This window comes from Saimiri boliviensis, chromosome 1, assembly GCF_048565385.1.
Source record: "Saimiri boliviensis isolate mSaiBol1 chromosome 1, mSaiBol1.pri, whole genome shotgun sequence".
Classification (NCBI taxonomy): Eukaryota; Metazoa; Chordata; class Mammalia; order Primates; family Cebidae; genus Saimiri; species Saimiri boliviensis.
The window spans coordinates 122,012,061-122,039,338 of record NC_133449.1 but is presented as its reverse complement, the minus strand read 5'-3'; the positions used below and the strand labels follow the sequence as shown (position 1 = coordinate 122,039,338).

At 38.2% G+C, this 27,278-nt stretch overlaps 1 protein-coding gene and 1 non-coding gene across 5 annotated transcripts in view; both read right to left on the bottom strand.

The window, feature by feature from the left end:
- BRD7 (bromodomain containing 7) overlaps positions 1-27,278 on the bottom strand; it is a 49,157-nt gene that overhangs the window by 16,397 nt on the left and 5,482 nt on the right. For all 4 annotated transcript variants that reach the window (XM_039475714.2, XM_003937260.4, XM_010347832.3 and 1 more), the window contains exons 3-6: positions 21,782-21,911; positions 21,436-21,493; positions 16,931-17,075; positions 13,145-13,255 (exon numbers count right to left, since the gene is read on the bottom strand). In XM_039475714.2, coding sequence (XP_039331648.1) covers positions 13,145-13,255; positions 16,931-17,075; positions 21,436-21,493; positions 21,782-21,911 — 444 coding nt within the window. The remainder of the gene's footprint in view (positions 1-13,144; positions 13,256-16,930; positions 17,076-21,435; positions 21,494-21,781; positions 21,912-27,278) is intronic.
- LOC120362282 (small nucleolar RNA U13) lies at positions 19,255-19,358 on the bottom strand. The gene has a single exon (XR_005578236.1). It is a non-coding gene; the product is annotated as a small nucleolar RNA U13 (small nucleolar RNA).

Below are 27,278 nucleotides of genomic sequence, written 5' to 3'. Positions count from 1 at the left end.
AAAGAAGTCTTGTTTTTATTTTGTGAAACATGGGCTTAATTTTCCACTGCAATGATGTGCTGTGAAATTTTCATTGTAGTAAGAGCTTGAGGCTTCTGTGTAAATTTTAAGAAGGCATATTTGTTTCTACTGACTACTTTGCCTGTGACTCTGAGAGTTATCACTGGATAAAATATGGGGTGCGATCTCCTTCGGACTGCACAGCATCAGCACGGAAGACTTCTGTGGAGTAACAGAGAATAAGAACTAGCAGAGGCCTTGGAGGCAATGCCACGCATCTACAACCATCTGATCTTTGACAAACCTGACAAAAACAAGTAATGGGGAAAGGATTCCCTGTTTAATAAATGGTGTTGGGATAACTGGCTAGCCATGTGCAGGAAACAGAAACTGGACCCCTTCCGGACACCTTGCACTAAAATTAATTCCAGATGGATTAAAGACTTAAATATAAGACATAAAACCATAAAAACCCGAGAAGAAAACCTAGGCAAAACCATTTAGGACATAGGCATAGGCAAGGACTTCATGACTAAAACACCAAAAGCATCAGCAACAAAAGCCAAAATAGACAAACGGGATCTAATTAAGCTCCAGAGCTTCTGCACAGCAAAAGAAACAATTCTTAGAGTGAACCGGCAACCAACAGAATGGGAAAACATTTTTGCAATCTACTCATCTGACAAAGGGCTAATATCCAGAATCTACAAAGAACTAAAACAGATTTTCAAGAAAAAAACAAACAAACCCATTCAAAAGTGGGAGAAGGACATGAACAGACTTTTCAAAAGAAGACATATATGAGGCCAACAAACATGAAAAAATGCTCATCAGTGGTCATTAAAGAAATGCAAATCAAAACTACATTGAGACACCATCTCATGTCAGTTAGAATGGCGATCATTAAAAAATCCGAACAACAGATGCTGGAGAGGATGTGGAGAAATAGCCACACTTTTACACTGTTGGTGGGAGTGTAAATTAGTTCAACCATTGTGGAAGACAGTGTGGCAATTCCTTAAGGACCTAGAAATAGAAATTCCACTTGACCTAGCAATCCCATTACTGGTTATATATCCAAAGGATTATAAATCGTTCTATTATAAAGACACATGCACACATATGTTCATTGCAGCACTGTTTACGATAGCAAAGACCTGGAACCAACCCAAATGCCCATCGATGATAGACTGGACAAGGAAAATGTGGCACATATACACCATGGAATACTACGCAGCCATGAAAAACGATGAGTTCGTGTCCTTTGTAGGGACATAGATGAATCTGGAAACTTGTCATTCTCAGCAAACTGACACAAGAACAGAAAAATCAAACACTGCATGTTCTCACTCATAGACGAGTGTTGAACAATGAGAACACATGGACACAGGGAGGGGAGCATCACACACACTGGGGTCTCTTGTGGGAGACTGGGGGGGACAGTAGGGGGTAGGGAGGTTAGGGAGGGATAACATGGGGAGAAATGACAGATACAGGTGACAGGGGGATGGAGGCAGCAAACCACATTGCCATGTCTGTACCTATGCAACAATCCTGCATGTTCTGCATACGTAACCCAGAACCTAAAGTACAGTAAAAAATAATATGCTAAAAAAAAAAAAAAAGAACTAAAAAGAACCAGAGGTAATTCAAACAAGACCACCACAACCCAGAAACAATGAATGACTCACCTAAGGTCACTACACCAGCAACTAAGACTAGGTTTGCTGTCACTGATAAGACACCACACCATGCTCTACGATGCTTTATTAGTAGTGCAGGTGGTGAGATCTTCAAGAACACAGATTCTGCTGTTTTTTACTGGACTTTTAAAGTAATCTTAAAACCATTAAAGTAATATATTTTATTGTGGACAAATAAAAATATGGGTAAGGAGAAAATAAAAATCTTCTTAATGTATCATCAGAAAAGAACAGTGTTAACAAGCTTATCATTCCAGTACTTTTCCAACTATTACAAGCCTTACTTAGCAAACTGGAATTATACTATTTAGTAAAAAGTATTTTTTCAGTTAATAAATTGTAATCATTTCCTCTCCATAATACTTAAAATATTTTAATAACTGTATTTAATCCCATGTCCATATTATGATTTAATTAGTGCCCTATGATTGAACATTTAGATTTCCATGTTTCCACTATTATAAATAAAAGTACCATAAACATCATTATAAATAAATCTACAAACCACTATCACTTTAGGATAAATTCTTAGGAAACTCTAAGTCAAAGAGTATATTTAAGGCTTTTGATAATTACTGCCTTCCAGAAAAGTATACCAATTTACATACCAAGTTATATTAGTGTTTGAAAGTTTCTCTGAAACTTTGACAAAAATCAATAGTATCACTTAAAAAGAAAATCCAGGGAGAGGACTGAAGATGGCCAACTAGGAATAGCTCTGGATGCAGCTCCCAGTGAAAGCGAAGAGGGTGAGTGGATGCCCCAGACACATTTTTATTGCCCACAGACTAGGAGATTCCTAGGCGTCGGAGCCCCACGGGTCACCAGCGTGGCTGTGTTTGGCCGGTGCGGCTGCTTTGCCGGCGTCCTGGCACGATGGTTCTCCGTATGAAATACACTGGTCCCGGTGCCCTTTTAGCTGGCGATTGGAGACCCGGAAAGGCAGATCGCCCATTTATCTGACTTAAAAAGGAAATGAAACAGGGAGCCAGGCTAGGAGATTCCTGGGCAAATAAACCACCAGGAATCTCAGTGTCACTGTTTCAGCTGGTGCAGTGAGTCGCCGCAAGGGAAATCACACAGATCCCAGCACCTTTTCAACAGGTGACTGGAACACCTGGGAGAGAGTCAACTGTTGTTCAACTTAAAAAAAAACAAAAAAAACTGGACTCTGAGTCAGGGAGTCAGGTGACCAGGCTCGGCTGGAACCACCCCCCCTCCCCGCCACCCGGACACACAAAAAAACAGCAATTGAAAATGCTCTGGGTTGAGAGTTTCACAGCAAGCAGAGCTGAACCCAAGACGGTCCCGCTCTGTGGGGGAGGGGCATTCGCCATTACCAAGACACTCCACCACTATGGAGGGAGTCCGCCATCGCTGAGGCAGCCCGCCATTACCGAGGCAACCCACCATTATAGAGTCAGTCTGCCATTACAGAGGCAGGCCGCCATTGCCAAGGCAGTTCTAACTACACCCACATAAACAGGACTGCAGGAAAGATCACAGGGCAGCTGGGTGGAGCCCACAGCAGCTCAGCAAAGCCTCTGCAGGCAGACAGTGACTAGGCTGCCTCCTTGCTGGGCAGGGCAGCCCTGAAAAAAAAAAAAAAAAAAAGGCAGCAGCACAATGGAAACTGATAAAGCCCTAACTCCCTGGGACAGAGCACCTGGGGGGTGTGCGGGACAGGGGAAAGGAGTTCATGAGTTCTGCTGCAGCAGACCTAAACGTACCTGCCCAGCAACTCTGAATGAACAATGGAGCTCACAGCTCAGGACTTGAGCCCCAATAAAGGACAGACTGTCTCCTCAAGCAGCTCCCTGATCCCCGTACGTCCAAAGAGTCACTTCATAAAGGAGAGAACAGACTGACATTTGGGGGGTATCCTTCAGGGACAAAGATAGCAGAAGAAGAGACTGGTAGCAACCCTTACTGTTCTGCAGCTGCTGCAGGTGATCCCTCAGCAGTCCTACAGCAGAGGGGCCAGACTGTTAGAAGGAAAACTAAGAAACAGAAATAACTTCATCATCCACAAACTAGAAGTTCACCCAGAGACCCAATCTGAAAGTCAGCAACTACAAAGACAACAGGTGGATAAATCCACAAAGATGGGAAGAAACCAGCGCAAAAAGCATGAAAACATCCGAAACCAGAACACCTGTCCTACAAGGGATCACAACTTCTCACCAGCAAGGGAACAAGGCTGGATGCAGAATGAGTGTGATGAAATGACAGAATCAGATTTCAGAAGGTGGGTAATAAGAAACTACAGTGAGCTAAAAGAACATGTTCTAACCCAATGCAAAGAAACTAAGAACCTTGAAAAAAGATTTGATGAAATGCTAATGAGAATGGACAACATAGTGAGGAATATAAGTGAATTGATGGAGCTGAAAAACACAACATGAGAACTTTGCGAAGCATGCACAAGTTTCAACAGCCGAATTGACCAAGCAGAAGAAAGGATATCAGAGGTCGAAGATCAACTCAATGAAATAAAACAAGAAGGCAAGAATAGAGAAAAAAGGGTAAAAGGGAATGAACAAAGTCTCCAAGAAATGTGGGACTATGTGAAAAGACCTAATCTACGTTTGATAGGTGTACCTGAATCTGACGAAGAGAATGAAACCAAGCTGGAAAATACTCTTCAGGATATTCTGCAGTAAAACTTCCCCAACCTAGCAAGGGAGGCCAACATTCAAGTCCAGGAAATACAGAGAACACCACAGAGATATTCCTCAAGAAGAGCAACCCTGAGGCACATAATCAGATTCACCAGGGTTGAAATGAAGGAGAAAATGCTAAGTGCAGCCAGAGAGAAAGGTCGGGTTACCCACAAAGGGAAGCCCATCAGACTCACAGCAGATCTCTCAGCAGAAACCCTACAAGCCAGAAGAGAGTGGGGGCCAATATTCAACATCCTTAAAGAAAAGAACTTTCAACCCAGAATCTCCTATCCAGCCAAACTAAGCTTCATAAGAGAAGGAAAAATAAAATCCTTTGAGAACAAGCAAAGATTTCATCACCACCAGGCCTGTTCTACAAGAGCTCCTGAAAGAGGCTCTACACATACAAAGGAACCACCAGTACCAGCCACTTGAAAAACATACCAAATGGTAAAGAGCATCAACACAACCAAGAATCTGCATTAACTAACGGGCAAAACAGTCAGCTAGCATCAAAATGGCAGCATCAAATTCACACCTAACAATATTAACCCTAAATGTAAATGGACTAAATGCCCCAATCAAAAGACACAGACTGGCAAATTGGATAAAAAGCCAAAAGCCTTTGGTGTGCTGTATCCAGGAAACCCATCTCACATGCAAGGATACAAAAAGGCTCAAAATAAAGGGATGGAGGAAGATTTACCAAGCAAATGGAGAGCAAAAAAAAGCAGGAGTTGCAATTCTCGTCTCTGATAAAATACACTTTAAAGCAACAAAGATCAAAAGAGACAAAGAAGGGCATTACATAATGGTAAAAGGATCAATGCAACAAGAAGAGCTAACGATCCTAAATATATACACACCCAATACAGGAGCACCCAGATACGTAAGGCAAGTTCTTAATGACTTACAGAGACTTAGACTCTCACACAATAATAGTGGGAGACTTTAACACCCCATTGTCAATATTAGACAGATCAACAAGACGGAAAATTAACAAGGATATCCAGGACTTGAACTCAGACCTGGAACAAGCAAACCTAATATTTACAGAATTCTCCACCCCAAATGCACAGAATATGCATTCTTCTCAGCACCACATCACACCTACTCTAAAATTGACCACATAATTGGCAATAAATCACTCCTCAGCAAATGCAAAAGAATGGAAATCATAACAAACAGTCTCTCAGACCACAGTGCAATCAACTTAGAACTCAGAATGCAGAAACTAACTCAGAACCGCACAGCTTCATGGAAACTGAACAACTGGCTCTTGAATGTTGACTGGATAAACAATGAAATGAAGGCAGAAATAAAGATGTTCTTCAAAACCAACGAGAACGAAGACACAACATACCAGAATCTCTGGGACACATTTAAAGCAGTCTCTAGAGGAAAATATATAGCAATAAGTGCCCACATGAGAAACAAGGAGAGATCAAAAATTGACACCCTATCATCAAAATTGAAAGAGCTAGAGGAGCAAGATCAAAAAAACTCAAAACCTAGCAGAAGACAAGAAATAACTAAGATCAGAGCAGAACTGAAGGAGATAGAGACACAAAAAAAACCTTCAAAAACATCAATAAATCCAGGAGCTGGTTTTTCAAAAAGATCAACAAAATAGACCACTAGCCAGATTAATAAAAAAGAAAAGAGTGAATAACCAAATAGATGCAATAAAAAACGATAAAGGGGATATCACCACAGATTCCACAGAAATTCCAACAATCATCAGAGATTATTACAAACAACTCTATGCACATAAACTAGTAAAACTTGAAGAAATGGATGAATTCCTGGACACTTGCCTCCTCCCAAGGCTAAACCCGGGAAGAAGTCAAAATCCTGAATAGACCAATAACAAGGTCTGAAGTTGAGGCAGCAATTAAGAGCCTACCATCCAAAAAAAGCCCAGGTCCAGATGGGTTCACAACCAAATTCTACCAGTCATACAAAGAGGAGCTAGTACCATTCCTTCTGAAACTATTGCAAATAATCCAAAAAGAGGGAACCCTTCCCTAATCATTTTATGAGACCAACATCATCCTGATACCAAAACCCGGCAGAGACTCAACAAGAAAAGAAAACTTCAGGCCAATATCCATGATGAACATAGATGCAAAAATCTTCAATAAAATAACTGGCAAGCCGATTGCAACAGCACATCAAAAAGCTTATCCACCATGATCAAGCAGGCTTCATCCTAGGGATGCAAGGCTGGTTCAACATACGCCAAGTCCATAAACATAATTCACCACATAAACAGAACCAAAGACAAAAACCACATGATTATCTCAATTGATGCAGAGAAGGCCTTTGACAAAATTCAACAGCCCTTTATGCTAAAAACCCTCAATAAACTAGGTATTGATGGAACACATCTCAAAATAATAAAAGCTATTTATGACAAACCAGCAGCCAATATCATACTGAATGGGCAAAAACTGGAAGCATTTCCTTTGAAATCTGGCACTAGACAAGGATGCCCTCTCTCACCACTCCTATTCAATATAGTATTGGAAGTTCTAGCCAGAGCAATCAGGCAAGAAAAGGAAATAAAGGGTATTCAAATAGGAAAAGAGGAATTAAAACTGTCTCTATTTGCAGACAACATGATTGTATATCTAGAAGACCCCACTGTCTCAGCCCAAAATCTCCTGAAACTGATAAGCAACTTCAGCAAAGTCTCAGGATACAAAATCAATGTGCAAAAATCACAAGCATTCCTATACACCAATAACAGACTTAAAGAGAGCCAAATCAAGAACGAACTGCCATTCACAATTGCTACAAAGAGAATAAAATACCCAGGAATACAACTAACGAGGAACGTAAAGGACCTCTTCAAGGAGAACTACAAGCCACTGCTCAATGAAATGAGAGGACACAAACAGATAGGAAAAATCAGCATCATGAAAATGGCCAAACTGCCCAAAGTAATTTACAGATTCAACACTATCCCCATCAAGCTACCAACGACCTTCTTTACAGAACTGGGAAAAAACACCTTAAACTTCATATGGAACCAAAAGAGAGCCCGCACAGCCAAATCAATTCTAAGCAAAAAGAACAAAGCAGGAGGCATCACACCACCAGACTTCAAACTATACTATAAGGCTACAGTAATCAAAACAGCATGGTACTGGTACCAAAACAGAGATATTGACCAATGGAACAGAACAGAGGCCTCGGAGGCAACACAGCATATCTACAACCATCTGATCTTTGACAAACCTGACAAAAACAAGCAATGGGGAAAGGATTCCCTGTTTAATAAATGGTGTCGGGAAAACTGGCTAGCCATGTGCAGAAAGCAGAAACTGGATTCCTTCCTGACACCTTACACTAAAATTAACTCCAGATGGATTAAAGACTTAAACAGTAAGACCTAACACATAAAAACCCTAGAAGAAAATCTAGGCAAAACCATTCAGGACATAGGTGTAGGCAAGGACTTCATGACCAAAACACCAAAAGCATTGGCAACAAAAGCCAAAATAGACAAATGGGACCTAATCAAACTCCACAGCTTCTGCACAGCAAAAGAAACAGTCATCAGGGTAAATCGGCGACCAGCAGAATGGGAAAAAATTTTTGCAATCTACCCATCTGACAAAGGGCTGATATTCAGAATTTACAAAGAACTAAAACAGATTTACAAGAAAAAAACAAACAAGCCCATTCAAAAGTGGGTGAAGGATATAAACAGACACTTTACAAAAGAAGATGTACATGAGGCCAACAAACATATGAAAAAATGCTCATCATCACTGGTCATTAGAGAAGTGCAAATCAAAACTACATTGAGATACCACCTCATGCCAGTTCGAATGGCGATCATTAAAAAATCTAGAGACAACAGATGCTGGAGAGGATGTGGAGAAATAATAACACTTTTACACTGTTGGTGGGAGTGTAAATTAGTTCAACCATTGTGGAAGACAGTGTGGCAACTCCTTAAGGACCTAAAAACAGAAATTCCATTTGACGCAGCAATCCCATTACTGGGTATGTATCCAATGGATTATAAATCGTTCTACTATAAGGACACATGCACATGAATGTTCATTGCAGCAATGTTTACAATAGCAAAGACCTGGAACCAACCCAAATGCCCATTGATGATAGACTGGACAGAGAAAATGTGGCACACATACACCATGGAATACTATGCAGCCATGAAAAACGATGAGTTCATGTCCTTTGTAGGGACATGGATGAACCTAGAAACCATCATTCTCAGCAAACTGACACAAAAGCAGAAAATCAAACACCGCATGTTCTCACTCATAGGCGGGTGTTGAACAATGAGAACACATGGACACAGGGAGGGGAGCACTACACACTGGAAGTCTGTTCAGCGGAAGTAGGGGAGGGACAGTGGGGAGTGGGGAATTGGGAAGAGATAGCATGGGGAGAAATGCCAGATGTAGGTGAAGGGGAGGAAGGCAGCAAATCACACTGCCATGTGTGTACCTATGCAACTATCTTGCATGTTCTTCAAATGTACCTCAAAACCTAAAATGCAATAAAAAAGAAAAAAACAAAAACAAAAACTAACCTTCTTTATTTAGAAGTTCCAAATATCTGTTAGCCAGGAAGTAACAGTGGAGTTACTGTTTCTCAAACTTCTCATTTTCCTATGATCTACATAATTTTTGCCACACTTATGTATCATGTTCTATTATTTAACATTTTCAATAAATTAACATATTGTAAAATTGAAACACAAGTAATAAAAAATAAAATTTATTAAAAAAAAATAAGAAAATCCATTAGAATTATTTGCACCCAGGAGGTGGAGGATGCAGTGAGAGCCTGTCACTGCAATCCAACCTGGGCAACAGAGTGAGACTGTCTCACACACACAAAAAAAATCCACATCCATTTGATTTTTAAAAACATGTTTTATTTTGCTACATTAAAAATATCAGTGGGCCGGGCACGGTGGCTCAAGCCTGTAATCCCAGCACTTTGGGAGGCCGAGGCGGGTGGATCACGAGGTCAAGAGATCGAGACCATCTTGGTCAACAAGGTGAAACCCCTTCTCTACTAAAAATACAAAAAAATTAGCTGGGCATGGTGGCGCGTGCCTGTAATCCCAGCTACTCAGGAGGCTGAGGCAGGAGAATTGCCTGAACCCAGGAGGCGGAGGTTGCAGTGAGCCGAGATCGCGCCATTGCACTCCAGCCAGGGTAACAAGAGCGAAACTCCGTCTCAAAAAAAAAAAAAAAATAGTGAATTATTTCTGTAAGTTCTCAGTGATAATTTTATTTCCACTCTAGAATTTTCTAAAGCAAAACTTAAGAACACTTTGCGATTTTAAAAAATATGACATGCACAAAATTAATTAGAGAAGTTTCTAAACCTAGCAACAAGTCCCAGGAAAGAATGGAGTTTAATTTTCCTTTGAAAGTAACGTTTTTCAGGGCCGGGCGCGATGGCTCAAGCCTGTAATCCCAGCGCTTTGGGAGGCCGAGGCGGGTGGATCACGAGGTCGAGAGATCGAGACCATCCTGGTCAACATGGTGAAACCCTGTCTCTACTAAAAACACAAAAAAGTAGCTGGGCATGGTGGCGCGTGCCTGTAATCCCAGCTACTCAGGAGGCTGAGGCAGGAGAATTGCTTGAACCCAGGAGGCGGAGGTTGCGGTGAGCCGAGATCGCGCCATTGCACTCCAGCCTGGGTAACAAGAGCGAAACTCCGTCTCAAAAAAAAAAAAAAAAAAAAAGAAAGTAACGTTTTTCTTTTTTGATAATTAAAATGCCTCCAAACCAGCATATTATTGATCTTCAATTTTACAATATTAAATGGCTAACAGGGCTGATTCTTTGCCAATAACATAGCTAACACTTACTGAGTGCTTACCTATGTACCAGACACAACTCCATGAGGTTAAGTACTATTATTATCTCCACTTTACAGGACAGGAAAAAGGCTGACAAAGGTTACAGGGCCTAAGGTCACAAAGCTTCCAAAGGTAAAACTAGGACTCGAACTTTGATTGGTCCGATTTCAAAGTCACTATGCTACAAATAGTATTGTTTGTATTACTTTGTTTGTACTACAATGTAGCATTCTATTCAAGTATTTATTCAGGAAATAAAAAGTTATTCTTCATCTGTTTTTTTTGAGACAGAGTTTTGCTCTTGTTGCCCAGGCAGGAGTGCAATGGCGTGATCTCACCTCGCTGCAACCTCCGCCTCCCGGGTTCAAGCCATTCTCCTGCCTCAGCCTCCTGAGTAGCTGGGATTACAGGCATGCGCCACCACACTAGACTAATTTTGTATTTTTAGTAGAGATGGGGTTTCTCCATGTTGGTAAGGCTGGTCTCGAACTCTTGACTTCAGGTGATCTGCCCACGTTGGCCTCCTGAAGTGCTAGGATTATAGGCGTGACCCACCTCTCTCCGCCTCATCTGTTCATTCTTTATAAAAATAACATGTCTACTAATAGTTGCTATTTGAATGTAACTGGAAAAATGATGAATGACTACTCTAGAATCTTTTCAATGAACATTCAAAAACAGTTATCTTTGAAAAGACACATTGTGTGCTCGGCTCTCTTGGGAGCACAAATTATCGGAAGAGTTAACTCAAAAGGTCTAAATTTAAATGTTTAAAAATCACTGTTGTGACGACCCCTCCCATGTAGGGTGGAGAGAACAGACAACAGGAAGCTAATAACACAGGATGGGTGGGGGTCCTCAACAGCAAAAGATCTGAAAAAAAGGAACACAACAAAGAGGAGGGAGGGAAGGAAAAGTGGAGACAAAAATTTTATTTTCTGTGCTTTCAATCATTCCACAACCCAGTAAAATTCAAGAGATAACTGGAATCTTGTGCTTGTTTTATTAACTACCTTACTTAAGGAAGTGGTAAATCAAAGGTCATTAAAAAATAGGCTCCCCCACCCAATTCAATGTCTACATTTTGGAGTGACTAAGACTGCATTTGTTAAATGCATTTTTATTTCAAATATGGTAATAAGCATTTCCAGATCTTTAAACCTGGAATATGGCGTGGTTCTAGATTCTGAGAGTCTTTCTGGAACGAATGGGTAAATATTTCATATTCCTCTTTCCTCTCTGCAAATGTTGTCAAAGATGGGTAACTGGCTTCCATTAGTTTCCCAAGTCTTTTGTAAAGAGTGGGAACTGATGTCTAAATATTAGGAGCACAAGAATAATCAACAATTCAAACACGTTTTTCTTTCCCTAGTTTGGTGAATCCAAGAATCTCTCAACCAAGCACAGACACTCAGACATCTGCACACCAAGGCATTTCTTTAAATGTAAAACTGTAATAGAGAAAAATGATCACCATAAACATTGGAAAACCATATGCAGATGCATTTTTAGCATCCTTTAACTCCCCTGAATGTGAGCTCAAGCTCTCAACTCTGATTTCTTTCTCCTTCTACCAGTGTCTTAAACCCACCATTTCTTCTTTGCAAAATTCCTGTCCTATTTTGCTGTTCTTTTTCAGTCCCCTCTCCACACTACCTCTTATCTAGAATCAGAACAGTAACCCTGGAAATCATCTTGGAGGTCACAGACTAAATCCTTCTTTAGGGATGAGAACACTGATTTCCAGGGTAGTTATCGTCTTGCCCACGGTCCACAAGTTAGTGGAAGAGAGCTAAAATGAAAACCCAGTCTTCTGCCTGCCTGCCATGGTATGGTGCCAGGATCACCTTTGATTCGTTTCCCAGTCTTTTACTAGTAGGTTTCTCCTACTCAGAGTGGTGAGAAAAACCTCAAAAGACAGAACTTACGAGTTCTTTTCTCCAGCAGATGCATAGTGATCATCTCACTTTACCCTTCAAAGCCTTTTATCAACTGTCATCCTGGGACAACATTCATAATTTTTTCCCACTGTGTACAGTATTAACCTGTTTCCTGCAATTTGATGATGATGTGTCTGTACCTTTGCATATACTTCTTTGACCTCGAATGCCTTACTATGCATTAATTCTTATTCTTTAAGGAAGAGTCTGCTCTTGTGGAGAAGTGGCTTTGAGACGGTTCTGAATTTTTTCGTATAGTCACATGTAGCTTAATGAAGGGTTATGTTCTGAGAAATGTACTGTTAAGCGATTTTGTTGTGTGACCATCACAGAGTGTACTTACACAAACCTAGATGGTATAGCCTACTAGACACCTTGGCTAAATGGTATAGCCTATTGTTCCTAGACTAGGAACCTGTACAGCATGTTACCATACTGAATATTGTAGACAGTTGTAACACAATGCTAAGTATTTGTGTATTTAAATATAGCAAAAGTACAGTAAAAATACAGTATTACAATCGTACGGAGCCACCATTGTGTATGCAGTCTGTTCTTGATGGAAACGTCATTACATGGTGCATGACTATATTTTCTTTCTACTAGAAATTCTGTGCTTCACCCAGAAGCAGAGGACTGACCAGAACATTAGATTCCACCCCTACAAATGTAAAGAGAGCTTTCTTCTTCGAAGTTCTCATAATTCAGCCAGTCTTATCCTGGAATTCAGGCCGCTGTTTCAAGAGCCTCTAAAGAGATAATTACAAGTGAATGCCAGTATTTTTATTGACTCCAAGTTAGAATTTTCCTGTCTTAATTTTCTTCTCTTTATTATATTTTTTTCATTTAGTATTTTCTACTTTAATATAATCTGCTAATAAAATAAAATCAATACTGTATTTTATCTGTATTTCTATGGCCAACAAACAGGGGCACAGATTGTGTAACAATTACTATTTATGACAAAGAGTTTCCTTTACCTGGCTAAGAATTTTCATCCCTGAGTGCAACAGCTTCTTTGCAGCTTTATAATAAATGGTCTCTGGTTTGTTGTAAATCATGGCATTAGTACACATTAGTTTGAAGTTATCCTGCAAAAAGAATATTAAGGGAGAAAATGCATTAAAGCAAAACAAACTACCCCACACCTCCGGGGTTGAAACCATATAGGTCCTCTAAAAATTTAAAAAAAGCCACAACATCCCTTTCTTTCACTATTTACTAAACAATACTAACAACAACTCATTAAAATTTAATGACTCACCAACAAAACAAATACTGCTAAATTTATTTAAATGTGCCACAATATTATTTCCCAAATTCTTATATATTTTATAGTACCTGTATATAAACTGTAGTAGATCCCAGAATGAAAGCTTTAAATGGGTTTCTTCAGTATAATCTTACTGCACATAAAAAAATTTCAAGAAAATACTTCTATTTGATATGTAATAATCTTAGCTGAGTAGTTCATATAATTAAAAATATTACTCTTAGCTTTAAAACAAAGATCTTAAGTTTCCATTTAGGAATTAAACATTTTATTTCAGATCTTGACCGAAAATGGAGCAGTCCTAAATTATCGCAGTATTTCCTGCCAAATTCACATTAACTGAGCAAAAAATGTTAAAACATTTACACTACTTTTATGTGTTTGGATACTATCATAAACTAAACATAATTTGCAGAATGTTGCAAAACCATGCCAATGTGAAATAAACCATACAGCCTCAAGGAGTTAAAGCATGTAACTGGAGTAGCCGAATTACCAAAATGGTCTTTTTGGCTTAAATATCAAAGCCTGTGCATGTGCTGGAGAACTTGACCCCACTGCATGCTTTCATGGTTAAGTAATTTTTACATCTATAAATGTGCAATTCATTATACCAAGGCCTTACTAAGTTAAAAGAAAAACCCAAGAAGAGAATCAGCGTCTAAATTGTTATAGGAATTATTAAATTAATACAGGAATTATATAATATAGGAATTATTAAATTCCTCTAAAAAACAAAAACATACAAATTCCACTAATAGTGATGACAGCTTAGAACACTTAAATGGAACAAAGTAGATTGAGTTCTATGTAAAGTATGTAAGACTTATCGAAGGGTTGCAATAAATTTGGTATTGAAGTGGAAGAAGTATATGTGGATCTTCAGTTTGGGCTATGAATCTAAACAGTTGGGACTTTGCCAGGTCTTGGATCACTAAGATTCTGATGAAAGCTGTGAGACCACTCCTCACGTACACATACACACAGCTGAACACAGAAGTCTTCGTGTAATTTTAGCAGGTTCTTGGTCCCTCTAAAGGCTCATCATGGCTACCCAAAGGACCCTAAAGACTTGTAGACAGCTATAACACAATGCTAAGTATTTGTATATTTAAATATAGCAAAAGTACAGTAAAAATAAAGTATATATTTATATTTATTATATATATATTTATATATTATATTTTTGTATTTATTATATCTTTGCTACAGATATTCAGAAAAGATATTCTTTCATTCCATTAAGATTTAGTAGGCCGGGCATAGTGGCTCATCCTTATAATTCTAGCACTTTAGGAGGCTTAGGCAGGTGGATTGTTTGAGACTAAGAGTTTGAGATCAGCCTGGGCAACATGGTGAAACCCTGTCTCTACTAAACATACAAAAAATTGGGGGGGGGGTGGCACATGCCTGTAGTCCCAGCAACTCAGGACGCTGAGGCACAAGAATTGCTTGAACCCTGTGGACAGAGGTTGCAGTGACCTGACCTGAGATCATGCCACTGCACTCCAGCCTGAGAAACAGAGTGAGACTTTGTCTCAAAATAAATAAATAAATAGGAATAAATAAATAAATATTTGAGGGGATGGGATGCAAGTGAAAGGAGACACTAGATTATATACTCAAACTAAGTGACCATTTGGCCTAAAATTGGCCACATAGTAACGGGCTTATGAACTGGCAAGAAAACTGGATTGTTCTAATGAACACAGGACTGATTTATTAAGGCAATTTGTAGATTCCTTAAATCTTAACATAACGTGCTGGGCTTTACTGGACTGTGTGTGATGGCAGTTGGTCATTCAAAAAGCTGAATCTTCCTGCACACTTTACACACACACACACACACACACTTCAACCGCCAAATGAACTGAATAAACTAATAAACATTATTTCAGGCTTGAGCTTTCCCTAGAAAAAAAGTGACAATCTAGGAATTCTAAAGAGCTAAGATACCAGTTCCTTTCAATCATGATAAACCCTAACCTGCTTGAAAATACTCCGGGAACACACTTCTACTCTTCTTACCATAAGAGAAAGACAGGGGAAAATTGTTCACAGAAAGAAAAAAACCCCAAAAAACTAAAATTCTTTTCCATTAAGCAATGGTAAGGTCAGAAATATGCTGAAATAAACAGCTTTAGCCTAATTTTCACCAGAAAAAAAGTTGGGAAAAGTTCTCATTTCTCTAAATAAGAGAGAATGTAATTCAGGTTCTTTGGAATAAGTGGAATATTACCTATAAACTCAATAATAAAGAGCAATAAACAATGGTATTCTTCATAAGTCTCAGCTTATCAATACGTGGATGAAAAATGGGACTAAGTAAAGATACGATCTTATTTTATTTCTAGGAAAATAACTAATCAGGGTAACCAAGAAGGGTCTAACCATTAAGTCAGGTGAGCTAAGAGGTAAAACAGGTATTATTTAAACCAATTAAGTTTGTGGCAGTTGAATACATAGTAAATTTTAATATACATGGTTCCTTCCCCTGAAATCAGCATACACCAAAATGGGAAATACCTCATCCATAATATTAGGTATATACATTACCTTTGGGGATTTCAGGCCCTTGTAAATTTTTTATTCTCTTCTTAAAGCTGAAGAAAATATGCTCGACGAATATAGCCAAAATGAACTCAGAGAGCATTTAACTTTCATCAAATTAGAAAATGTAATTAAACTTCTCTTTAATTTCTGGACAAGTCAATTTCTTCTTTAGAGTGTATTTGATATGGTTTGGCTCTGTGTCCCCATCCAAATCTCATACTGAATTATAATCCCCAATGTTAGGGGAGGGACCTGGTGGGAAGGGATTTGGTCATGGAGGCAGATTTCCCCCTTGCTGTTCTCATGATAGAGTTCTCACAATATCTGGTTGTTTGAAAGTACGTAGCACTTCCCCCTTCACTCTCTTCTGTCACCATGTGAAGCTGTGCTTGCTTCCCCTTCATGTTCCGCTCTGACTCTAAGTTTCCTAGGGCCTCCCCAGCCATGCCTCCTGTACAGCCTGTGAAACTGTGAGTCAACTAGAACTCTTTTCTTCATAAATCAACTCTTTTCTTCATAAATTACCCAGTCTCAGGCAGTTCTTTACAGTGGTGTAAGAATGGGCTAATATGTATACCTTATATGTCTAGAAATAGGAAAAAAACCCTCAGCTTTTATTAAAATATTAATTTTACTTGTATTCATCTAAAGCTAAAAATTTCACTCTAAGGTTGGGAAAAATATACAGTGGAACACATATCAAACTCAAAATTTCACTAAAGACAAACACAGTAATGAATGAAAGACAGCAGATGGCTTATTTCATCTGGTTTTCCATCACAAAGCTCATAAAAAGTTTTCAGAAGCAGAAAAACACAAATGTATTGGATATTAAAATAAACTCGATTCTGTGCAAAATAAAAGGTCAATGAGAAGGATTCTCAGTATCAGACACACAGATTTCTACCAAGATTTTGTGTATATAGGGTTGAAGAATTACCTTTAGTTCTTCTATGGACTGGTAGTCATTGTTCTTGATCTTTTCTTTCATGGTACTAAAATCCATTGGGTGCTTAATGATCATGGAGTAGCCAGGAGCAATAAAATCAGTCACAGGAAATGAAAAGAAAGCACTTGGATCTTTTCTGTGAAGACATGCAAAACACAATGTTGTATTTTATTCTATTAGAAACAAATCTATTGGTCTAGGAGCAGAAGTCAGTGGAAACCCTTCAGATGCAGAAAGAATCTGTAGTAAGTTAACATATTTATAACTTACTGAAGGAATGATTTTAAAGACTATTAACTATTTAATAACAAGAACGTTTTATATACTATTGTATGTACCCTTAGAATGGAGATTCTTTCTTTCAAAATATTCAGCCTCATTAATAGCCCCTCTTACACAGGAAAAAATGAAGCAAAACAACCTCAACTAACTGACCAATGTTTTAACCTTTGGGAGATTAGTACTGCATATTTTTAATCAACCAAAAGGGAAAGGGCCGAAATAATAATTATGAACAAACGGCTACAATTCTCCATATTAATTTCTAATAGGCTTGCATTTCTAGTCCATGTATGTCTATTTTCTCCATCATTGGATATAACCTCTATCATGTATATGTGGGGGATGCTAAAAAAAAAACAACTGACATTAAAAAGGTCCTGTTAATACCCCCAGTACGTGCCAAGACAGGACTGGATCCAAAAAAACCCCAAAATCAAAAACCCAAATTTGAAAACCAGTGCTTTTCATCACAGATTCTCAACTCTGGCTGTACATTAGAATCACACAGGAGCGTTAAAAAAAATTTCGATTTGGGCAAGAAGTGGAAGGAAGACTCACCCTAGACTCGTTGTATCAGAATCTCGAGGAAGAAGGTCCAGGCATTGATATGTCCACGGTTGAGTGCCACACTGGGATTTGACTACTTGGCATAAAATTTCCAGTATTGTCAGGGTTGAGAATCAGTGCTTTATATGATTAAATCATTATGCTGATATTTCCCCCCTCTGGAAATCTGATATACTAAAAGCTTTTTTACTCCATATAACAACAGCAAGAAAAAAAAAAAAGGTTTAAAAAATGGTTTGGCTGGGCATGGTGGCTCACACTTGTAATCCCAGCACTTTGGGAGGCCAAGTGGGCAGATCATGAGGTCAAGAGATCAAGACTATCCTGGCCAACATGGTGAAACCTTGTCTTTATTAAAAATACAAAAATTAGCTTGGTGTGGTGGCATGTGCCTGTAGTCCCACCTACTCGGGAGGCTAAGGCAGGAGAATCGCTTGAATTCAGGAGGTGGAGGTTACAGTGAGCTGAGATTGCCCCACTGCACTCCAGCCTGGTGACAGAGTAAGACTCTGTCTCAAAAAAAAGAAAAAAAAAAAAAAAAAGGAAAAAAAAATTGATGACAAAATTTTTAAATGTATTTGCCATGTTGCTAGTCCCAATGGTAGGCACTTGACATATTTTCTATCAAATCATCACAAAAGCCATCAAAATGATGGTATCCTCATTTATAAATACCTAGTCAGGACCTATACATCAAAATGTGTGCTGTCCACAGGAGTTACTGTAACAGCAGCATTCATCTCTGGGTTGCCTCCTGCAGCTACCCTTTGGAGGAAATTATCTAACTCCTAGGTCAGTCATTTTAATACAGAGCCCCATATAGTTCTAAACCAAAATACTATTATCAGACTCGATCAACTAGTGTTTTTTTTTTTAGAATCAGGCTTAGCTCCTGGTAAGGATGAGGAATCATCCAATCACTAAAACTAATCAAAACAGCATGGCTCTGGGTTCTAATTCCCAAAACATTTTGAACAATGCTAATGTGTTTAGACTAAGAAATACTTTCTGAAGTGTTTTTTATCATTAATGTTTTATTTCTAATTGACATATAATAATTGCACATAGAGAGTACACTGTGATGTTTCAACACATATATACTGATGTACATATATAAAAGGATACTTTGATATCACTGTGTAATTATCGAATCAGAGTAATTAGCATATTCATCACCTCAAACACTTGTTATTTCTTTGAGATAAGAATATTCAAAATCCTTTCTTTTAGCTATTCTCAAGTATATAATGGTTGTGGACTACTGTCACCTTACTGTGCAACAGAACACCAGAGCTTATTCCTCCTATCTAACTGTAATTCTGTACCTGCTGACCAACCTCTACCTCTCCCCCCTGCTTCTGGTAACCACTGTTCTATTCTCTACTTCTATGAAATCAACTTTTTAAGATCCAATATGACTGAGATGATGTGCTATTTGTCCCCTCACCCCATTTCTTTTGTCTTCCCATCAGATGGGTCATGTGCTGATGTTGTAACAAGGTTTGAAGGAGGTATACCTCACAGAGGAACATGAAAACCCAGTCACTACACTTATGAACTACAAAAGGATTGCGCAGTATTTGTTCTTCTGTGTTTGGCTTATGTCATTTAACATGATGTCCTCTAGGTTCATCCATGTTGCTACAAATCGTAGCACTTCATTCTTTTTAATGGTGGAACAATATTCCATTGGGTATATATACCACATTTTAAAAAATGCATTCATCCAGTGATGGGCATTTAGATTGATTCCCCATCTTGGCTACTGTGAATAGCGCTGCAATTAACACGAGAGTACAGACATCTCCTGGACATACTGATTTCATTTCCTTTGGATATACAGTCAGTAGTTGAACTGCTGGATCATATGGTAGTTCCATTTTTAATTTTTTTGAGTAACCTCCACACTGTTGTCCATAATGGTAATAATAATTTACATTCCCACCAACAGTATATACAATTTCCCTTTCTCTATCACATTCTTGCCAGGATTTTTTCTTTGTCTTTTGATAAGAGCCATTGTAATCGGGATGAGGTGATATCTCATGGCGATTTTGACTTGCATTTCTCTAATTATTAGTGATGTTGAGCATTTTTTCAAATACCTGTTGGTCATTTGAATGTCTTCTTTTGAGAATTAGGTGATTTCTTTTAAGATGACATCATTAACCTACATTCTGACCTTATGTTGCAAGAAAAACTATAAGGCAGCCATGACACTTCATAGTCACACATTGTAAATTGTGATGGAATACCCAATACTTATTAACTTTTTGGACAAGTAATAAATGAGTTACTTAAATGCAAACACCAAAAATGAAGAGAGACTAGTCTGGTTTTTTTTTGTTTATTTTTTTTTGAGATGGAGTCTCACTCTGTCACCAGACTGCAGTGCAGTGGCACGATCCTGGCTCACTGCAGCCCCTGCCTCCGGGGGTCAAATGATTCTCTTGCCTCAGCCTCCTGAGCAGCTGGGACTATAGGTGCTCCACTATGCCCAGCTAATTTTTTGTATTTTTAATAGAGACGGGGTTTTACCATGTTGGCCAGGATGGTCTCAATCTGTTGACCTCGTGATCCACCTGCCTTGGGCTCCCAAAGTGCTGGGATTACAGGTGTGAGCCACCATGCCTCGCCAGTTTTTTTTTTTTTTTTTGGAGAAAAGATCTAATTATGTTGCCTAGGCTGGAGTGCAATGGCACTATCACAGCTATCACTGCAGCCTCAACCTCTTGGGCTCAAGTGATCCTCCCACCTCAGTCTCTGGAGTAGCTGGAACTACAGGTGTGTACAACCACACCAGGATAATTTTTATCTTTTTTGTAGAGATTGGGTCTCACTATGTTGCCCAGGCTGGTCCTGGCCTTAAGTGATCCTCCCGCCTCAGCCTGCCAAAGTGCTGGGATTACAGGTGTGAGCTACTGTACTCAGCTAACTTCTGATCTTAACTAAAAACCTGAACAGGCATTGAATACAGATTACACTAGAGAAAAATTACTTACAATGTGTTCTGAGTTGACTTAAGTTCAATACAATGAAAGAAAGTCCACTGTTAAGAATGTATGATCTACAACCATAAACCCTTTGGAAATAATGTAAGTATCTTTGAGCCGAAAATTTAAACTCTAAGAGAGTTATCAAAATAAATATTTTAATAAAGACTGAGTTATTCTTTTCACTTTTAAGAACTCAACATTGGCTTAGGCACCGAACTTTTCGAACAAATTTATGCTTTTAAAAGAAAGCCATGATTCCTATTTTAGGGTATTTTATTTTTTCTCACATATTTAATAATTGCTTAACATTCATGGCATGATAAGCATTGTACAAATGCAAAGAAAGTATATCTATCTATTAGCAAAGTGGAAATACCTGTATTGTTTATTCCTAAAGTTTTAACATCAGAAATTAGAGACAGAGAAATTTGTCATTAAAAGTATTATGTAATGCCCTTCAAGTTGCCAGGGAAACATACCAAATCTAGAATATCTAAAAGTTAGCCTCTTGGAGTACTTCTACTGCCAGGCAAAATATTTATCATTCACTTTAAAATCAAGTATGGTTGGAGTTAGGCAGAAATGTGGTTTGGATCCTACACATTTGCCATTTTAATTTCTATGTTATAAAAATACTGGAAAAACACTTACCTCTGTAATTGTCTCATCAGTTGATTCAAAGCTTCTTGAAGGGGTGTCTGTTCTACTTCTAAAGCAAAGAAAAAGGGAAAACGGTGTTTTAAAAGAGTATTCTAGACAGTACTAATTCTAGATCATTTTTCTACAACCATTATTAAAGATCTCATACAGAAATTCCATTTATCTTAAAAATATACTGAAGTTTGAGAGTATCAATTCAAAAATTGAAGCTAATTTACAGCTCCTATGCAGTACGAGAGAAAAAAAAACTTAAAAATTAAATCACAAAGCTCCAACTTAGAAGCTAAAACAATTTCAGCCTCCTCATTCAGGATAGTTAATTCACAGTTATTCTAACCTTCTTGTTTGGCTAAAGAGCTTGTGAGAGGCTTCTCAGGGGGCAAGTCTAATCTCACAGGGGCATGACACTGGAGGTCTTTTTCTGCGTCATTCTCCACACGGTCTCGATCTCGCTTCTTTTTATCCTCCTAAATGGAACAAATGGAGCTAATTTAGAAATATTTCAGAACCAGTATCTTTAAATACACAAATCATTTTAATTTTAAGGGGTAAAAAGACATTACTGCAAACAAAATATTCTTAATAATGAACTCAATGTATTTTACTGCCATCTACTGGAAAAGGAGAGCATGTATTCACAAAGGAAAAAAAAGTACATCTCTATGCCAGAAATAACCAGTTAGAAAAATAATACTATCCAAAAAAGCAACACAATGTATGCAGGAATAAATCTAATAAAAGATACCCAAAATCTTTTGGGAAAAACTGTGAAACCTTACTGAAGGTCACAATAGAAGACCTGAATAAAGGATATATACCATGTTCATGAATTCAGAGAGTCAACATTCTTTCAAGTTATTGATAACTTGAGAGAGTATTGTCAATCACAACTTTACATGGAATTTTACAAGTCAATTGTATTAATTTACCATGAAGAGTGAATGATTAAGAACCGAATAGCTTTGAAAAAGGTCAGAATAAGATGATACGTCTTACCAGATATTATTTGCATAAAGTGGTAATAAGACAATGTGGGACTGACAAAGGGACAGACACAAAAACTAACAGAAGAGATCAGAGCCCAGAAACAGATCCATGTAAACAGATTAATCTTAGTATGTCACAGAGGTGACATTATAAGTAAATGACAAAAGGGTGGTACCGAGACAACTGGTTACCTGAAAAGAGAAAACTGAATTAGAGCTTTACTTCATGCCATACACAAAAGTCAATTCCAGATAAAGACTTAAATGTACAAAGCAAAGCTTCAGAACTTCAGATAAAAGTAAAGTATCTTTAAGACCCAGGAGTAGAAAACGACTTTCTTAAATAAGATACAAAAAGAATAAATCTTAAAGGAAAAACTTGATAAATTTGGTATTAAGTTGACAAATTTTGGTACCTCAACAAAATCCATGAACCAAGTTAAAAATCTAGTAACAGACTGAGATAAAGTATTTGAAACACAACTTATAAAACATTAAGATTCCATGAAGAACATCAATAAATCATGCAAAAAGGCAAAAAAATCCAAAAGGGAAACAGGCAAGTGATATTACGGGTAACTCACAGAATAAGAAACATAAAATGTTGAGAACATGAGAACTAGGTGAAGCTTCCTAGAACTTGGGCAATTAGATTTAAAAATAAGAAGGTATTTCACCTCTCTTTGGCAAAATTGAAAATGTCAAGTTTTGATAAAAATGTAGAGAAATGGGATTCTCATACCTTGCAATTGGGTGAATAGGAACAATCCTTAGCAGAGCAATTAGCAATATGCAGCAAAGCTAGCAAAGACTTTATCCAGTTCTCAGCTCCTACTCTCTGTGCATATACCAGAGAAATTTCCTGTCCTACAGTATACATGGAGACTTATATAAGATTATTGTAGCATTGTTTCAAATAGTAAAAAATAGGAATAATCCAATGCCTATTAAAAGGCAAATGGGTTAGTAAATTATGTAATATTTACATAATAGGTAAAATAAATGAGCTAAAATTGTATCAACATGGATAACATTCAGAAACCATGTAGGAAAAAAAGTTGCAGAATAATTATCTGTTACAAGGTAAGTATGAAAATGTGTAAGCTTTATGCAGAACTTGTAATTATAAAAACATGCATGTGACATGCACCAAATTGAGAGTAATGATTCTCTGTATTAGAAGGAAAGAGAGAAATGGGACTCTGAAAAAGTACAAGGGGAATTTAATCTGTCTGCTCTCTCCTTTGGGAAAACACACACACACACAAGCACAAGCACAAGCACACACACACACACACACACACACACGGCTAAATGTTGAGATCTGCTAAAGCTGGATGGTTGGTATCAGATGGTAGTTTTATTATGCTGTGTATTCTGCATTTTAAAAATTTATATTTTGAAGTAAAATTGTCCAACAATGCCCATTTCAAGCTCATTAAAATCAAGATTCTCAAGAGGATCTTGCAGACTCAGAAGCTATTTTCTTGGCCTATGCCCAATTTTCTTATTCTAGTATCTAGAGCAGTGGTTCTCAAAGCATGGTCCCCAGACATTATTTAGGATTTTGCAAGAAACAAAAATTCTGAGGTCCTCTTGTGGTTCTCAAGCTTTTGCGTGCATTAGAATCACCTGAAGGTCTCATTAAAAACACAGATGGCTGGGCCTTATCTCCCAAATTACTGATCCTGCAAGTATGGGGTAGAGTCTGAGAATCTGTACTTTCTAACAAGTTTCCACGCCATGTGGGTGTTACTGGTACAGGGACCACACTTTGAGAATGACTGATCTAGAGCTTTGCACTCTGTTTTCGGAATCCAAAGCACCTAATACAGAATATATTATTGTTTTAAAAGCTCCAGAGAATGGTGTTATAAACTCTACTCATGGACTTGATCCCAGTTACCACTGTTAGTTGTTTAATGTATTTTTTACCACCTCACAACATATTCTGTTGCAGTAATTCTTAACTTTGAAAAATTTTAAATCCTTTGTCCAGAAAACCTGGTATGGATCTTTGGTAGACTGGCAAGTTTAGAACATCTGTTCTATGGAATATGAGCCCCAGAGACACAGATTGCTTCCTATGAAACGTGACCTGTGAAGAAAGGACAGCTTGAGAGGCAGTATGCATTCTCCCAGGAAGAAAAAAACTAGTCTAGTCCCAGTGCCAAGAGTCTAGAGCTGGGGCCAGCAAACTTTTTGCTAAACGACCACACTGGGCCAAGCACAGTGGCTCATGCCTGTAATCCCAGCACCATGGGAGGTTGAGGCAGGTGTATCACTTGAGGCCAGAATTCGAGACCAGCCTGGACAACATGGTGAAACTCCCTTTCTACTAAAAATACAAAATCAGCTGTGGCTGGTGGTGTGGGCCTATAATCCCAGCTATGTGGGAGGCTGAGGCAGGAGAATCGCTTGAACCTGTGAGGTAGAGGTTGCAGTGGGCTGAGATTGTGACACTGCACTCCAGCCTGGGTGACAAAACGGACTCTGTGTCAAAAACAACTCAAAACAAAAACCAAAAATGGCCAAACTGTAAATATTTAGACCATAAGGTCTGTCACAACTACCTAACTCTGCTTTTGTTTTATAGTACGTTGTAGTATGAAAACAACAACAGATAATATGTAAATAAATTTGGGTTGTGTTTCAATAAAACTTTATTTACAAAAACTGTTGGCCAGATTGCTAATGTATGCTCTAGGAGTTCAGCTTCATCCCTAAAACATTGTTGGCTGGACGCGGTGGCTCACTCCTGTCATCCCATAACTTTGGGAGGCCAAGGCTGGTGGATCACTTGAGCTTAGGAGTTCAAGGCCAGCCTAGGCAACATGGTGAAACCCTGTCTCTACAAAAAATACAAAAATTAACCAGGAGTGTTGGTGTGCACCTGTAGTCCCAGCTACTTGAGAGGCTGAGGTGGGAAGATGGCTTGAGCCCAGGAGGTGGAGTTTGCAGTAAGTCAAGATTGCACCACTGCACTCTAGCCTGGGCAACAGAGCCTGACCCTGTCTCAAAAAGATAAATAAATAAAGTAAAAAACCACTCTGACCTTAGGCAATTCATTTACTTTCATGAGACCTCTTTCCCACATGCAAGATGGAGATTTAACTGTTATTATTTATCTTACAGAGTCGATGAGACGGTTAATCATGAACCAGCAAAGTAGAAAAAGTACCAAAGGAGGATATAATGTTTCTGTACTACTCTTACCTAGTATCTTTACCTACTTATCCTGGTCTACAGTAACCACTTAATTATTCAGTGAAGCAAAAAGCCTTCGGGGCTAGGGAGTCCAACAGAAAAAAAGAATATAAAAACATATACTTGGAAACTACCCTAAACTGAATAGTGATATTGTGGCATGTTACTTCCAGATGGAGAATCAGGAGATCTAGCTTCTAGTTCATCAGCATATTGACTTTGACCAAGTTACTGCACTGTTTTAGTCTCAGCTTCCCATCTGTACAATGTAAGGCTTTGATCTCTACAGGTCTCTCTCCATCTAAAATTCTGATTCCAACCTTCACATTTTCGTAATTGAGAGTATGTTTAAAATCCTGTTGTGAATGTAACTTACTAAAGGAACACAGTTATATAAAACCATAAGTTAACATAGTTTTGGTTAATAGATAGTAAATTCTGTTAATCACATATAGAAAACTATGCAAAAATATTAGTGTCATTTAACTTTAGGTAGTTAAAGAAGAAGAGTTTACATTACAGTTTATAAAGTGGGTTCAAATTCTGACCTTGTCACTAGCAGGTGGCAAAGCTATGACAATCATGGATAAACTATATAATTGGCTATGGCATCATGGATAGACTATACAATTTTTTTGAGTCTAATTTTCTAATATTTAAAATAGACACAGCAATACATACCTCATAGGACTATTTTAAGGATTAAATGTGATAGCTGATATGAAGTTTTGGCACAATACTTAGCACATGATGGATACGCATTCATTCAATAAATAAATGAGGCTTTACCATGTGGATATATAGTCAAAGAGAAAATATATACAGCCCTGCTTGGATGGAGCTCACAATGGAACAGCAGAGATATGCATTAAACAACTCATTTAAAAAACAATCATGTTTGCAACTAATTGATCACAACAAGCTACAGATTTCTTTGTTCCTTCCTCACTCCAACTGCTTCACTTGACTAGTCTTAAAAACAGCAAACAAACAAACAAAACAGATTTCAAGGACAGAGTAACTTTTGGGTGAAGATAATTTAGACTCGAAAAGTGTGGGAAGGTTTCCATGAGGAAGTAACATCTGAGCTGAGATCTGAAGGAGAAAGAATCCAGCCAGTTTGGGGGTTGAAGTGGGTGTGTAGAAACAGCATTCCAGGCAGAGGAAATATCCTCTGCATGAAGATCTGAGGCAGGAGAAAGGAACAGGGTCTACTTCCCTAACTATTACACACATTTTACTTATTTCTGACTCGATTCTCATTTGCCCATGACTTGCCGGCAAGTTATTTTATTACTTTGTGAGTTAATGCTTTTAAAGCAAATCTTTGCTCAGATTATTAGGATTTAACACTCACTGAACTATATTATTCACTCAACAAATGACATTTGCTTATTCTACTGGAGCTCCCTATGGACGGGGGTCCTTGTCTTATTCAGCTCTGTACCTACAAGCTCAACAATGCCTAACACATAATACCTTCTAAGTATTTGCAGAAGTAATTAATCATAGGAGAGAGCATGAAATAGGAGCACAAAAGCATGTAAATTAATAGCTGAAGTCCTTGGTAATAAGTACTGTCCTTCAGGTTGGCTACTTTTGGAGGATATATACAAATACATATATTCAAATGATGCTTCC